At 44.8% G+C, this 16,542-nt stretch overlaps 1 protein-coding gene across 1 annotated transcript in view; it reads right to left on the bottom strand.

Moving 5' to 3' along the window:
• The window catches only part of B4GALNT4 (beta-1,4-N-acetyl-galactosaminyltransferase 4), a 141,155-nt gene that overhangs the window by 33,131 nt on the left and 91,482 nt on the right, over positions 1-16,542 (bottom strand). Inside the window, exons 11-14 of the mRNA XM_040328445.1 lie at positions 14,686-14,826; positions 14,390-14,499; positions 7,664-7,764; positions 5,598-5,671 (exon numbers count right to left, since the gene is read on the bottom strand). Of these exons, the coding sequence (XP_040184379.1) occupies positions 5,598-5,671; positions 7,664-7,764; positions 14,390-14,499; positions 14,686-14,826 (426 nt within the window). The remainder of the gene's footprint in view (positions 1-5,597; positions 5,672-7,663; positions 7,765-14,389; positions 14,500-14,685; positions 14,827-16,542) is intronic.

The raw sequence follows: 16,542 nt of genomic DNA, 5'->3' as shown, positions 1-16,542 counted from the left end.
GTCGAGCTCCTCGTCGGCTTCCTCGGCGAAATTGTACACACGGCCGGGTTTCTCGGCAGAATTCAGCCAGAAACTCGGTCGGAAGCTGAATTCTGCCGAGGAAACTGGTCGTGTGTACGGGGCCTCACTCTTTTTTTGTTTATAGTGCAAAATATAGTGATCCAATACCACCGAAAAAAAATCTTTATTTGTGGAAAAAAGAAGACATCAATTTTATTTGGGTGCAGCTTTGCACAACCGCGCAATTGCCAGTTAAAGTAACGCATTGCCGTATCGCAAAAAATGGCCTGGTCATGAAGGGGGTAAAACCTTCCAGGGCTGGAATGATTAAATTGTTCTACACCAATTCAAACAGATACAATGCTGGAGTGGTGTATGGCCCATACACTGATCTGTAAATCAAAATTCAACTGAATAAGAGTAAACTGCACTCCTGAACTAAATAATAAATGAATATTCTGACCAATAGAATACATTTAAAGTCAGGACGCCCACTAACACACAGCTCCTTTCTCTATCTGCAACATAGACAGCGTCCTGACTCTACTGTAGTCCAAGGGAGGGGGCGAGCATGACAGTCCACACCAGGGAGAAAGCCTCGCATTACGGTGTGGAGTTACAGACAAAAGAACAGGAAGTGAGGATTTCTCAGAAGAAATAAGGACATTTAAAAGCAAAATGGAAGGATGAGGTAAGTGAAGGAGGACTGCACTAAGGTAAAGGAAGCTATTGTACCTTTACAACCCCTTTAAGCTCATACTGTATGCACGCAGACACGCATACATATTCTATACATTTAGATGTAGCGCAATCTAACTAAAACACAAAAAAATCCATCTTTAAATAATATCACAAGTGTCCTCCACCAATGTGCCGTGATCTGTAATATTTTCTCTTAACGCCTAAGAAATCCCATCCAGGTGTCACATGCAATCACCCAGTGCTCATATCACACGCTCACCTTATTTTATTGACCCCAATAATATATTAAGGTCATAACACACTTTTTTCCCCCACCATGGACTGATTTCAGCTCGCCTTCCAAAACTTTTTTTTTCACCCGCGTTAATTCGCCAGCAATATTCCATTCTCATGTAGATATCCATGCAAAAAACAAAATAGTACCACATAGTGCTCTCTGTATATTCTTAATTTGTATTGAAACACCCATCAAATTATACTCACATTAAAAAAGCACCCCAAGTGCTATGTTATCAGCTTAAAACGACATCAATCTTGGCCAATGTATCCACATCTTCGCAATGATGTATCTTACCGGTGTGGCTCCTGTTCCTATATTGTGAGCTTCAGTAGAACCTTCTACCAAATGCCCGTAAATGTATTCTATAATATTCTGACCAGTAGAATGCATTTAAGCTCATTTGTGAACAAACACGCATACCTATTGTAACATTAGAGGCATTTTTTCTGCCAAATCCTGGCAGAAAAAAAAGCTGCTAATTTTCATAAGCACGTGTGCATGAGGCCTTATGATGCCATACATAATGAATGTCAATCAACTGCATCTATCCTTGACAATGCAGAATCTTTTCAAACTTACACAACACTGCATCATGTTTGGGAGGTTATTTACCAAGACTGGTGTGTGCACAATCTGGTGCAGCTCTGCGTAGAAAGCAATCCGTTTTCAGGTTTTATGAAGTTAGAAGCTGACTGGCTACCATGTTCCAGTTTTAGTAAATCCCCCTCCAATGCATGATACAATTGGCATAATCAGTGAATATATTAGGCACCTATTTTATCCCTTAGTGCCGGTTCACACGGGGGCGATCTCTCAGGCGACATAGCCACCTGACATGTCGCGCTCCATTCAGTGCAATAAAACCTTTCTAATAGGAGTGACTGAAGTCACTCCGACTTAGAAAAAAGGTTCCTGCACTACTTTGGGGCGACTTGGGAGATTGACTTTTATTAACCACTTCTGGACCGCCCACCATGCATATACTGTGTCAGGGGGACCTGGCTGCGCAAAATCATGTACCTGTACGTGATTTTGTGCATGCGGTGTAGGGGGCGCGTCGTTTACAGGAGACACAGAGCACAGGTGTGCCTATGTAAACAAGGCCCACCGCTGATCTGTCAGTGAGGAAGAACGAGATCTGTTTCAGCTAAGCTGAAACACGATCTCTGTTGGTCCCCCCCCCCCACAGTTAGAAAGCATTCCCTAGGACACACTTAACCCATCGATCGCCCCCTAGTGTTAACCCCTTCCCTGCCAGTTTCATTTATACAGTAATCAGTGCATTTTTTTTAGCACTGATCACTGTATTGGTGTCACTGGTCCCAAAAAATTGTCACTTAGGGTCAGATTTGTCCGCCACATTGTCCCGCTAAAAATCGCAGATCGCCACCATTACTAGTACAAAAAATAAATTAATAAATGTCATAAATCTAACACATAATTTGTAGACACGATAACTTTTGCGCAAATCAATCAATAAACGCGTATTGGGATTTTTTTAACCAACAAAATGTAGCAAAATACATATTAACTGATGAAGAAATTAGATTTATTTTTTCTAATAATAATAATAATAATTAAATACCTTACAGTAATGAGGCAGGGAAAGGGAAAGGAGTCCCTGTCTAAGCCTCATATGGAGAAAAGCAGCGTCGAGTGGAGCGATAGAATTTGACGTCACCACGCTCTAGCAGGCTGGCTCAAGCCGCGGCTAGTTACTTTGTAGCTTCGTGTGAATAACTTTCCCTGCTCGCTAATTACTTTTATGATGTCAGTATCCCAGCTATCTATGAATAAAGGGACCCATTTTTAAAAGATTTACTGCACCATGAAGTATCCTTCTTTTATTTCACTTAATTATGCCCTGTGAGTGATCCCATACATTTGGAAGATTCGGAGGGAGATCCCTAGTCCAGTCTGTGGATTGTCAGTGGGGGAGTGAGGCCTCGTACACACGGCCGAGGAACTCGACGTGCCAAACACATCGAGTTCCTCGGCCAGTTCAGCACTGAAGCCGCCGAGGAGCTCGGCGGGACGAGAGCTCCCATAGAACAACGAGGAAATAGAGAACATGTTCTCTATTTCCTCGCCGAGCTCCTCGTCGGCTTCCTCGGCCGAAAGTGTACACACGGCCGGGTTTCTCGGCAGAATTCAGCGAGAAACTCGGTCGGAAGCTGAATTCTGCCGAGGAAACTGGTCGTGTGTACGGGGCCTGAGACCAGCTGCCGCTGTTTGAGTGATTCATGTATGCTGAGTTTGTTTGATCTCTGTGGTAGAGATCCATCTTATCCGGTAAGTAGCCACTTTGTATGTCCCTAACTGCCTGTCATCTGTTCAGTGGCAGTATCTGAGGAAGATTGTACAGCTGGCGTCCTTTTTCTGGTTACAGCGAAGCGTTGGCACCTTATTTTTTCCACAGACACTTAGTTTGCTTACTTTACAGCTCTTTGTATTTTTATTTTCATGTTTACTTTCCTTGCACTTTGCTTCTGCATTTATCTTTGGATGTGCATTTATTTTTTACTGTAACATATTTTCATTGGTTTATATTCTAACTCATTTTAATAGATGCAGCGCCATCACTAACATTTCAGTTTTTTCATATTTATTCACTTGTTCGCACCTTCAAGCGCGGATTGTCCACTCTACACAGTGATCAAATACCACCGAAAGAAAGCTGTATTTGTGGGGGAAAAAAGGACATCAGTTTTATTTTGGTACAGCGTCGCATTGCGATGCAATTGTCAGTTAAAGCAACGCAGCACCGTATCGCAAAAAATAGCCTGGTCAGGAAGTGGGTAAAACCTTCCGGGGCTGAAGTGGTTAAAGAAGTCGTTTGTAGGTGACGCTGTGCGGGGCAGCTTCAGAGTAGGACGAATTTGAAGCCACCCGTTTGAACCAGCACTTAGGCTTGTATAGGCTGTCTGTTGCATATATATATATATATACAATGATTACAAATATAATCCTCAAATGGAATCTCCCATTCACTAATACAAATAGTTCCTGCCACTTCCTACACATGTACAGCATGCATTTCATCTCACCAAACATCATATCTCCTTCTTTAACCCTCCTGGCGGTATCCCCGAGCGTGACTCAGGGTTGATTTTTTCTACCAAAATCGGTAACCCCGAGTCACGCTCGGGGTAGATATGCAGAGCCTGCAGCTGTGCTGGCTTACCTTGTCCTGGATCCAGCGATGTCACCGCGCTGTGTGAGCGAGCGGGACCTCGCTCGATTCACACAGTGTCCCCGTGTGCCCTCGATCTCCGTTCCCTGCGACGTTACGACGCACGGGAGCGGAGATCGGCGCCAACTTCAAAAAAGTTAACAAACACTATACATACAGTAAACTGTAATCTTATAGATTACAGTACTGTATGTAAAAAATCCCTAGTGGTCTGCCCAGTGCCCTGCATGTCATTTTATATAATAAAAACCTTTCTTTCTGCCTGAAAAATGTAGATTGTCCATAGCAACCAAAAGTGTCTTTTTATGTCAAAAATGGTTTTAGATCAGCTAGAAAACAGCGATAATAAATTATAATCACTTGCAGAATTGTGCAATAGCGATTTGTGGGGAAATCCGTCATAAAAAAAAAAAAATAATGACAGCAACAATTCTGCAACTGAGCAAATTTCAGTGATTTTGAGTTGATTACATTATTGAATAATTTTTATTTTAATTATATTATTACTTGCTATAATTATTTATAATTATTTATTATATTATAATTTAAAATGTTGTTTTTAAAAAAATGTCATACCCGGGATGCCTATTAGATTCTTGTTTGGTCAGATTTAAGTGAGTTATTCCTAAAAATTACAGACCTACAGTATAAAACACCAAATTTCCTTGCAAATAATGGTACTGCTTTCAGCATGTTTTTTCAGAAAGAATCATATCGCCAGGGAGGTTAATAGACATACAAAACTACACTACTGGGTGGATTAACTGGAGTGAATTTAAAGCAGAACTTCACCTAAAAAGGGAAGTTCTGCTAATTGACCTCCTTCCCCTTCCTCTACCAGATTTTCTTTTTGGGAACAGGTACCTAAGTTTGACAGGCACCCCCTCTCTAGATTGCCTAGGCCAGTGATGGTGAATCTTGGCACCCCAGATGTTTTGGAACTATATTTTCCATGATGCTCAGTGTAGTAGAGCATCATGGGAAATTTAGTTCCAAAACATCTGGTGTGCCAAAGTTTGCCATCATTTGCCAAGGCAATCCCAGTGGAAGTTTAATATCATATGGAAAGCTACTGGGTTTTGGTAAGTCAACCTCACAGTAAGAAAATTCAATGCAGGAGAGGAGTCTGCACAACTGTGCAAGACTGAAGGTAAGGCTGAAGTTCAGCTTTTAATAGAGTATTTACATATAATACAAAGTTATGCAATTTTTTATGCATTTTTTTGCTATTTTATTGCTTATTTCTTCCTTAAAATGACCATTGTAATGAAATGGATAGCCAACCTGTACTGAAGTTAATAATCTAATCCTATACTCTGACAAGATGTACAGAACAAGTATTGGATTGGAAAAGTCATGTGCCATCGCTAGTAGTAGTTTGATTTGGTTAGAATGCAGTGCAAGGGGCTATTTTATACTTACGTCTATTGAAGAACAGGAATGGCATCTGAGGAGATTCGTCATCATCCATCTTCATGTATTTATAGAACCCAAACCTTGAGAAAGAAGGCAGAAAGAAAGCATACAGAATGATAAAGCTGTACTATTTAAAAAAAAATGACCAAAGATCAGGGAAACATGCCAGGATCAAATTGAAAGTAAGTTGAATTCACTAAGCTATAACCAAAGTGCCGTAACGCTTAAAGAGGAATTAAACGCAGGTATATAAAAAAAAGAAAAACACCACCTGCAAGATAAAGGCATAATGAGATAGTATGCATAGCATACTAGCTCATTATGTAATACTCACCTCCGATCGAAGCCCCCGCAGCCGTCCTTTTCCAACGCTCGGGCAGCCAGCATCTTGCCCGGGGGTTACTTCTGGGTATTGTGGCTCCGGCGCTCTGATTGGCGATGCAGTGACACGGCCTCAATCGGGAACGGCACGCTAGAGTGCCGTTCGGGGCATCTGTTTGCGCTGTGATTTTAGTAAATATTTCCTAAACCGTGATGGTTCAGAAGATATTTCAAGCACCTACAGGTAAGCCTTAGGCCCCGTACACACGACCGAGTTTCTCGGCAGAATTCAGCCAGAAACTCGGTCGGAGCTGGATTCTGGCGAGAAACTCGGTCGTGTGTACACTTTTCAGCGAGGAACCCGTCGAGGAACTCGTCAGGCCGAAAAGAGAACATGTTCTCTATTTCCTCGTTGTTCAATGAGGAAAGTCGGCCCGCCGTGCTCCTCGGCGGCTTCCACACTGAACTCGACGAGGAACTCGATGTGTTTGGCACGTCGAGTTCCTCGGTCGTGTGTACAGGGCCTCAATCTAGGCTTACCTGTAGGTTAAAGTGGTTGTAAAGGGTTTACAACCACTTTAATATTTTCAGCAATGAGATTATTACCTGTAGCTTTCATGGGCTGTCATTGTTTAAAAGAACAATAGTTATTACAATTAAACTTAAATAATAGAATGTCGGAGCTGCGGTGGCTCAACGCGATTGGCACTGCGCTGACAAGCCAATCACCTCTGCAGCTAGAGGTTCGGATCCCGGTCTGGGCTACATGTGAATTGAGTTTGGTGGTCTCAGCCGGCTCCCGGTGGGTGTGCTATGCGAGGTAAGCTTGCGCTTAGTACGCCCACCCCCCTCCCACAAAAACCACCACACTTACACGCACTCGAAATTGGGTTAACATGCACGCACTTTGACCACGCGGTCTCAAAAAAGAGAGGCGAAGGACTAACGGGGCTGGTTGAGCGGGCTAGATCCTCTCACTCCCTTATAGGGAGTCCCTCTGCCCCGTTGGGCTTCAAAGCGGAGCAGGTAGGGCGGGCTGTGTGGGAGGACCCCCTCACACACCCACCAATGCCACCCGGGGCATGGAGAAAGGTGGCAGATTGCCTCTGGGGGAGGCCTGCCTACTCCCAACTCCTGCAGTCCGGCTCCTCTCTCAAGAACACGCACAAAAATACACTTAAAGCGGGAGTTCACCCATTTAAAAAAAAAAAAAAATCTCCCCTTAGCTTCCTGCTCGTTCGGTCTAGGGGAATCGGCTATTTATATTAAAATATGTGCAGTACTTACCCGTTTTCGAGCTGCATCTTCTTCCGTCGCTTCCGGGTATGGTTCTTCGGGAGCGGGCGTTCCTTCTTGATTGACATTCTTCCGAGAGGCTTCCGACGGTCGCATCCATCGCGTCACTCGTAGCCGAAAGAAGCCGAACGTCGGTGCGGCTCTATACTGCGCCTGCGCACCGACGTTCGGCTTCTTTCGGAAAATCGTGACGCGATGGATGCGACCGTCGGAAGCCTCTCGGAAACCTGTCAATCAAGAAGGAACGCCCATTCCCGAAGCCCATACCCGGAAGCGACGGAGAGGATGCGTCTCGTAAACGGGTAAGTACTGCACATATTTTAAAATAAATAGCCGATTCCCCTAGTAATAACGAGCAGGAATCTAAGGGGGAAAGTGCCCTCTAAGGGTGAACCCCCGCTTTAAGAAAAATAAAATAAAATAAATAATAGAATGTCAAAGTGGTTTGCACTTACTTCTCCAAGTACACTGGAGACTCGCGATAGAAACACTTGTTTTCGGTTTCCATATGCGTAAGGCGGGTGAAGTCATTGGGATAGACAAAAGTAAGATACACCTAAAAACACAAAAAAAGGGCTTATAAGCAGGGAAGCAAATGAAAATGCAGTTACATTATTTCATTTAAAAGTAATTCAACAACACAAAAAAATAGAGCATGTTCTCAATCAGAAGACGCAGATCTTAAAAGACAATCTGCCATGCAGAAAATCCTACTAGCTGCCATAGAGTAAAGAAATGTACACATCCCATTTTAGGGCTGGAGAAGAAAATCGCCACAATATAAGATCCTGCCAATGGAAAACATTTTGTCTAGTGTCATTTAAAGTGCTACTAAACCCAGGACCCTGCATTCACTATATATGGTTTCCCACAGAACATGGAAATGCAATTATTTTAGTACATATAAACTGCTAAATACCTTTTCTCATCAGCAGTATATAACAGTCTTGTGACTTCTATCAGTGTCCACCCAATCACTGGTTAAAGCTAGTAGGAGGGGATTTCTGAATATCCCATGATACGGCAAGACTCCTGAGCCTCTGTCTGCACAGTGCTGATTTGCCCGGTGTTAATCACATGCACTCTCCCAAGAAAAGAAAAACCTCTCAAGCAATACACACCAACTGAGTGTGCAGCCTGACTCCATAGACTCGGCTATCAGGAAATTATCAGGGGACAGTGGAAGGAGGGGAGGTTCAGAGAAGACAGTATCAAACAGCCTTTTTACTCAATGCGGAGGATTAACCCCTTAGGTTCCACAGTGAGTATAACAAGCATGCTATGCTGCATATACAGACTGATTTTACTGGTGTGGGTTTAGTAACACTTTATTACAACAGCACAACAAAGAAAACAAATACCAATGGCTTACACAAGATGTTGCACTTGACAAAATAAATCCAAATAGCAAAAAGTATTAGGCATGTAGATAGTTAAAACAACCAGAATACAGCGTAACGCTCCCAAGCTGTACCATCTGAGGGCAGGACTGCTGATAAGGCAGTACAGCCAGCCCACCTGTATTGGGTCCAGTCCCCATCAGTTCAAAAGGGGGGGGGCCCAGGCCCAGGTTGTTGAGCAGGAGGATCAGACACTGATCCTCTTCTGTCTCGCCCTGCAGCGCTGCTGGCATCTCGTCCACTACCTCCCTCCAGCTATGCTGCAGGAGGATCAGTTCTAGCATCCATGTACCCATCCCCCTATTTCCAGGCCCCCATGTGTGCCCCTTTTCCCTGGAGCATTTTCAGCTTTCCTCCTCTTCCATCGGGCAGCTGCTGACACAAGGGGAGGTTTCAGAATGGAGAAAGGTGGAAGGGGCCGGTAAATATGTTACATAATAATGATTTTAAAGTATTTTTTGCGCGGGTCCTGGCCGTGTTGTAAGCCAAATGTTGGCTGTGCTATTGTACGTTTGTATTGTCTATGTGTTTTTACAAAAAAAAAAAAAAAAAGTATTTTTAGCAAAAAATATAAATTTTATATTATTGGGGGAAGCGGGGCTCTGTCATGTAGGCATTATGGGGCCCCGTGATTCCTTACAGCAGTCCTGACTGAGGGGGTAAGCCATATCTAAAAGTTTGTCGTTAGATATACTTTAAAGAATGAAAAATGATCATACATATTATATTCTGACTGTACAATCTCCTTTATGTCTACTACAAACTGTGTAGTGCAAGGTCCTACAAAATGGATACAAATCAAGTTGTTTAGCTAGGTTCTCACATTGCATAGTTTGTGTAAAACTAAAATATTGTAATCATAGATTGGACAATCAGGGGCAGATCCACAAAGATCTGCTCCGGCGCATCGTATATGAGATACGCTACTCCGCCGTACCTTACATGGCTTTATTTCGAACCCAGGAAGATTTGGCGCCGTAAGTTACGGCGGCGTAGTGTATCTCAAGCGGCGTAACGGCGTGGAATTCAAATTGGCGATTAGGGGGCGCGTTTCATTTAAATGAAGCGCGTCCCCGCGCCGAATGAACTGCGCATGCGCCGTCCCTAAATTTCCTGCCGTGCTTTGCGCTAAATGACGTCGCAAGGACGTCATTTTTTTTAACATAGACGTGAATTACGTCCATCCCGATTCACTGACGACTTACGCAAAAAAAAAAAAAAAAATTCAAATTAAACGCGGGAACGACGGCCATACTTAACATGGCAAGTCTTACTATACGCGACGAAATACCAGCTTTAACTATACGCCGAAAAAAGCCGACTAGAGACGCCGTAAAAAAATGCGACAGTCGCTCGTACGTTCATGGATCGTCGGAAATAGCCAATTAGCATACCTGACGCGGAAAACGACGTGAACGCCACCCAGCGGACACCGAAGAATTGCATCTTAGATCCGAAAATGTACAAAGACGTACACCTGTCGGATCTAACCCAGAAGCCGTCGTATCTTGTTTTGAGGATTCAAAACAACAATACGACGCAGGAAATTTGAAAGTGCGCCGGCGTATCAGTAGGGCGTACTTGCTCTGTGGATCTGCCCCTCAGATTGTAAAGCATATGTCCAGCTTTCCAGCTTTAGATTCAAGGGGGGTGATTTACTAAAGGCAAAATAGGTTGTTTGCTATGCAAGGGAATTCTCTCTTATCTTAATAAATGTGGTGAAAATTCAAAGAATACAGAACCAGGTGTAAGGAAAATACAAAATACTGTACTTTTGCTTGCACATGATTGAATGGTGAAAGTCAGCACAGCTTCCCCCCATTCTCAATGGCGATTTAGCTAGGTGCGGCTGCCAGCCCCTGTTCACTATAATGACAGGTCGCCAGCAGCTGCAGCGATTTGCGGCTCCCTGCACAGCCAGCAGTTGCCTGCTGTGATCGCCGCTGGACTGAGCTGTTGGGAGTACTCTTGGGCTTATAAATTGGAAACTACTTTGTGTCCCCTTTTCGAGAACCAAAGCAGCCCATTAACTCTGATTTGTCTTGATTATGGTACATCAATGTGATCTTTATGTACAATTTCTACAATGAGGAGCCATGTACTGATGTATGATATCACAACATAAGGCAGCCCCCTGCGAGGGTGTTCCTTACATTTTCCCTTTTACCTGCTGTAATGTTATCTTACCACTTTTGCAAAAGACATTAAAATATTAACACAGAAAATGTATTTAGCATAAAAATATGATAAAAAAGTGAAGTGAAGAGTGAAGATTACAAGAAAACCCCCTTTGGGATTGGGTTGGTTAACTGCTTCTTCGTGCGGCCGCATGAAGAAAACTCCCAACGGACATCATCTGAAATCCATAGTAGGGATGGTGGTCATTTTATCCTGCTGGGACTTTACGATCTGTAATCAGAATGTAACGGAAGATGGAAGCAAGTGCCAGTTTTAGACAGGCTGCAGCAGTACAATCAGAGAGTGTGTTCATCAGTGAAGGTGCTGAAGTACTAGATTTTACCAATAGGGGGCGAAGTTAAGATTCACACATCATAGAAATCAGCAGAACAACTGCAGTGCTATATAACGGTGCTCCGTTTCAATCACTATGGAGACCTATTCACGCCATGTTTTGGGCTGTGTTGCTCAATACAAACCCAACACAAGTGTGAGGCCTCGTACACACAACCGAGGAACTCGTCGGAAAAGACACATCGTTTTTCTCGACGAGTTCCTTGTTAGGCTTGTGGAGGAACTCGACAAGCTTGCTTTGCGTACACACTGTCAAGACAAAATCTCCTCGTTCTCAAACGCGATGAAGTACAACACATACAATGGCAGGGGAAGTTCGATTCCACTGGCACAACCCTTGGGGCTGCTTTTGCTAATCTCATGTTACTGCGTGTAAAGTAAAAGTTTGGTAGGAGACGATTTGCACTTTTCAGTCTGTTACAGCGTGAAAAATGTGTTATCTCTAGGGTTGTCCCGATACCACTTTTTTAAGACCGAGTACAAGTACCAATACTTTTGTTTTCCAAGTACTCGCCGATACAGAATACCGATACTTTTTTTTCAATGTCATGTGGCAGTTTGACAGATGGGGACTGATGGGGGGCACTGATGGGCACTGACTGGTGACTGGCGCTGATGCGCACTAATAGGTGGCACTGATAGGTGGCTGGCACTGATTGCACTGATAGGTGGCACTTGTGGGCACTGATAGGTGGCACTGATTGGTGGCACTGATTGCACTGAGGCCCCGTACACACGTCCGAGGAACTCGACGGGCAAAACACATTGTTTTGCCCGTCGAGTTCCTTGTGAAGCCGCCGAGGATCTTGGCGAGCCGAAATTTCCCACTGAACAACGAGGAAATAGAGAACATGTTCTCTACTTCCTCGCCGAGGTCCTCGTCGGCTTCCTCGGCCGAAAGTGTACACACGGCCGGGTTTCTCGGCAGAATTCAGCTCCGACCGACTTTCTGGCTGAATTCTGCCGAGAAACTCGGTCGTGTGTACGGGGCCTTACAGGTGGCTGGCACTGAAATCTCTGGACCCCCTTACATTGCAAAGCACCCTGCACCACTTTACATTACACAGCACCCTGCATCACTGGACCCCTTTACATTACACAGCACCACACCTCTGGACCCCTTTACATTACACAGCACCCTGCATCACTGGACCCCTTTACATTACACAGCACCACACCTCTGGACCCCTTTACATTACACAGCACCCTGCACCTCTGGACCCCTTTACATTACACAGCACCCTGCACCACTGGACCCCTTTACATTGCACAGCACCATGCACCTCTGGACCCCTTTACATTACACAGCACCCTGCATCACTGGACCCCTTTACATTACACAGCACCCTGCACCTCTGGGCCCTTTTACATTACACAGCACCCTGCACCTCTGGACCCTCTTACATTACACAGCACCCTGCACCCCTTTACATTACACAGCACCCTGCATCACTGGACCCCTTTACATTACACAGCCCCCCACAGCTCTAGACGCCTGTATGTTACACAGGCACCCCCCCCCCCAACAGTTCTGGACCCCCTGCATGTTACAGAGAACCCCCCCTACAGTGCAGACCCCCTCCCCTCTACAATACAGACACACCCCCCCTCTACAATACAGACACATCCCCCCCTCTACAATACAGACACATTCCCCCCCTCTACAATACAGACATATCCCCCCCGTCTACAATACAGACATATCCCCCCCGTCTACAATACAGACACATACCCCCCCTCTATAATACAGACACATACCCCCCCCCCCTCTACAATACAGACACACCCCCCTCTACAACACAGAGACAACCACCCCCCCTTCAATACAGAGACAACCCCCCCACTCTACAATACAGAGACAACCCCCCCTCTCTACAATACAGAGACAACCCCCCCTCTCTACAATACAGAGACAACCCCCCCTCTACTATACAGAGACAACCCCCCCTCTACAATACAGAGACACAACCCCCCCTCTAAAATACAGCGACAACCCCCCCTCTACAATACAGAGACAATCCCTCCACAATACAGAGACAACCCCTCCACAATACAGACACACCCCCCCCTTCAGACTCGTAATGCTGTGCACCTCGGCTGATGATAATCAGCGTGCCGTGCACAGCACTTGTTGACTACACAGAGAAGGGGGGGCGGCTTCGGTCTGCACGACTGTGAGACAGTCACACAGCCGAGATTTATCAGAGCTGCGGTCGGACCCCCCGCAAAGCGAGACTTCAGCCTGTGTGTCACCTTCCTTCACCGCCATGCCATGCCGCCCGTTCTCTTCAGTCATGGAAGGGGGGTGCCGGTTTCACACCCCCCAGCGTGTGCTGCCCGCCCCCTCTCCAGCCAAACTCTGTCTGCACTCCCCCCGCCCTCTACTGCCTTCCCCAGCCACTGACTCCCCCCTGGCCACTCTAAAAAAAAAAAAGGATCGGCGAAGCATCGGGAGCATTTGCGCGAGTACAAGCAAATGCTCTGTATCGGTCCCAATACCGATACTAGTATCGGTATCGGGACAACCCTAGTTATCTCCATTACAAATGCTACTTTTACTTCCGTCTCATACTTTATTCTGAGCATGCGCAGGTTTCTTAGCATACACACGCTCGAGTTTCTCGTCGAAAACCAGCCCGACGAGGAACACGACGAGGAAATTGAGACTCCCGTCGAGGAAAAAGAGAACTTGTTCTATTTTTCCTCGTCGAGTTCCTCGACAGTTTCCTCGATGAAAAACGTACACACCTCTGCAAAAAAGCTCTCCCACCAAGTTTCTTGATGGATTCTGTCGAGTTTCTCAGTCGTGTGTACGAGGCCCAAGTCCATTGTTTCTAACAGGGTCAGCTCACACCAACGGGGAAAACAGAACACTGCATTTAAATGCACCATAACAAACAGCAACACATTACAATGCATCACAGTGTGCTACGTTTAGAAATAAAAAAAAAAAAAAGTAAAGGATTTGGCTCCTGCTGTGAAAAAAAAATAATAAAAAGAAGAAAAAGGAGCACACCCAAAGCTCATAAAAAAGACATTTCAATGCACATTGACTTTAGTGCGTTTAACTCACAATGACGCATGATAAACACAATGCCAGTGGTGCTGAAATTCCAGCCTATGTGTGTGAGGGAGGGGGGGTCAGTGCAGGGGGGGTCTAGTGTTAACATTATTAGAAATCTCCCCTTGAGGTTACAGTCAATTTAGCAAATGCTTTTTTTTTGTCATACTGATATCAAATCCACTTACAAACTGCAGGCCTTGATAACGTGCAATGGGAAAATCCTTGACAACATAGGTAGGATTGTACGCACAGGGAACTAGCACATTTTCTACCTTGGATTCCTCGATCATTGGGGCTGAAAATAGATAAACAGATCAGACATTACATTCCTCGCAGCCAGCGAAGCGCTCAGATCTACACAGCAGGACAGGAATAAAGCAGACAGCTGGTTAGTCACTAAACAGGTTTAAACACATTTGCCCTGATAGGCGAAATTCTCCTTCCAGCTTCCACAATCTTTTTTACATTTTAGCATACTTACTCATAAAAAAAGTGTCCCGAGGGTCTGGTTTTAAAATATCAACAGCAAATTCCTCCCTCTTCGGTGGCAGATGGTGGCTAGCAACACTGGAAAGAGTGCGTGGGATGTGGGAAACCTCGTTCATCTTGAGAGATGTCTCATCTGCAAAAAAAGATAAAGGGTAAACCTTTTCGGAAGCTCATCAAAAAAACTTAGAGGCACCATTTCCATATTGCTTTTTTATTAAATTAGGACTAGCATTACTGTCTGCCTCTAGCTGTGCAATAAATTATAGTGGACCTAGAGTGAGACCTCAGATGAGGACAAGGGGTAAAAGTACCCGTATGTGACTGTTTACAGAGTGGACCATTGGAAACGGCGTTCATTCCTGACTAGCAGATTATATCCTACACTTGCAGAGAGCTTCTCTTATGTCACCTATTAGGACCCGGGTACTAACGAGCAAACATGTACGATGGCTTCTGTACGATGACGCGGCGACGTGGGCGGGCCTGCCATTTAAAGGCTTCCACGCATGCGTCAAAGTCATTCGACGCATGCGAGGGACGGCGGGCGCTCGGACATGTACGGTAGGTCTGTACTGACGACCGTACATGTCCGAGCGGGCAGGATTCCAGCGGACGGTTTTAAAACACGTCTAGGAATATTTGTCTGCTGGGAAAAGGCCCGGCGGGCAAATGTTTGCTGGAATTCGGCCCGCTCGCGCCTACACACGACCAAACATGTATGCTGAAACTGGTCCGCGGACCAGTTTCAGCATACATGTTTGGTCGTGTGTACGGGGCCTTAGAGAATACTCAACAAAAACAGTATTCGGTTGAACAGGTGAATTCAGTCTATAAGTACAATTCCATGACTTTTATAATTAGGCCCGCTGAACAATATTAAGGCTTAAAGTGGCTTAAACCAATTTTTTTTTATGTAGGCATCTGTATAATGCAATGCCAAGGCACTGGTCATAGGGTCTCTGCCAGGGGATCGTTGAGATTGAAATTAGTAGTCTGTTTAAGTAAAGCACGACAGTTGTTTTGCCTGTACACCTCTACAATGACAGCTCCCCATACTAGCAGAAACCTCATGGCCATGAATGTAACAGAATTGTAAGGTTTGAGGCTGTCTGCACATCAGTCAACCTAGGAGTACTATTTCAGTTATAGGTGGTGTCTATGAGGTCGGCTCACTTGTTCCTCCTAGGCACCTGAGCAGCAAGATCTTGCTGCCATAGTTCCTGGGTCTGCTTCCACCCGCCTTGAAGTTTTGAGTGTTCCCACTCTACTGTTGCATTCTCTATTTAGCAAAATCCCTTACATACCCAACATGGACGATTGAACTCCTGGATTATGACCACGGGGGAGATGCAAACACAGGAACATAACACAAAGATATTACCACTGGAGTCCACTAGACTAGACACGATCGGTCCATCAGATGAAAACGGTCTGATGGATTTTTCCATCGGTTAACCGATGAAGCTGACTAATGGTCAGTCGTGCCTACACAGCATCAGTTAAAAAAACGATCGTGTCAGAACGTGGTGAGGTAAAACACAACGACGTGCTGAAAAAAAAGAAGTTCAATGCTTTCAAGCATGCGTCGACTTGATTCTGAGCATGCGTGGATTTTTTTCTATCGGTTAGGTATCCATCGGTTAAATTTAAAACAAGATTGAATTTTTTTAACCGATGGGGCCTACACACGATCGGTTTGGTCTGATGAAAACAGTCCATCAGACTGTTCTCATCGGTTTGACCGATCGTGTGTACGCCGTATATTTATATATAAAAAAAAAAAAAACACACAACAATTATTATCATTTTTTTTTTTATTCGCCCTCAGACGAAGTCCGGAAGTGACGAA

The sequence above is a fragment of the Rana temporaria genome, chromosome 11 (assembly GCF_905171775.1).
Source record: "Rana temporaria chromosome 11, aRanTem1.1, whole genome shotgun sequence".
Classification (NCBI taxonomy): domain Eukaryota; kingdom Metazoa; phylum Chordata; class Amphibia; order Anura; family Ranidae; genus Rana; species Rana temporaria.
This window is presented reverse-complemented; position numbering and strand designations above follow the sequence as displayed.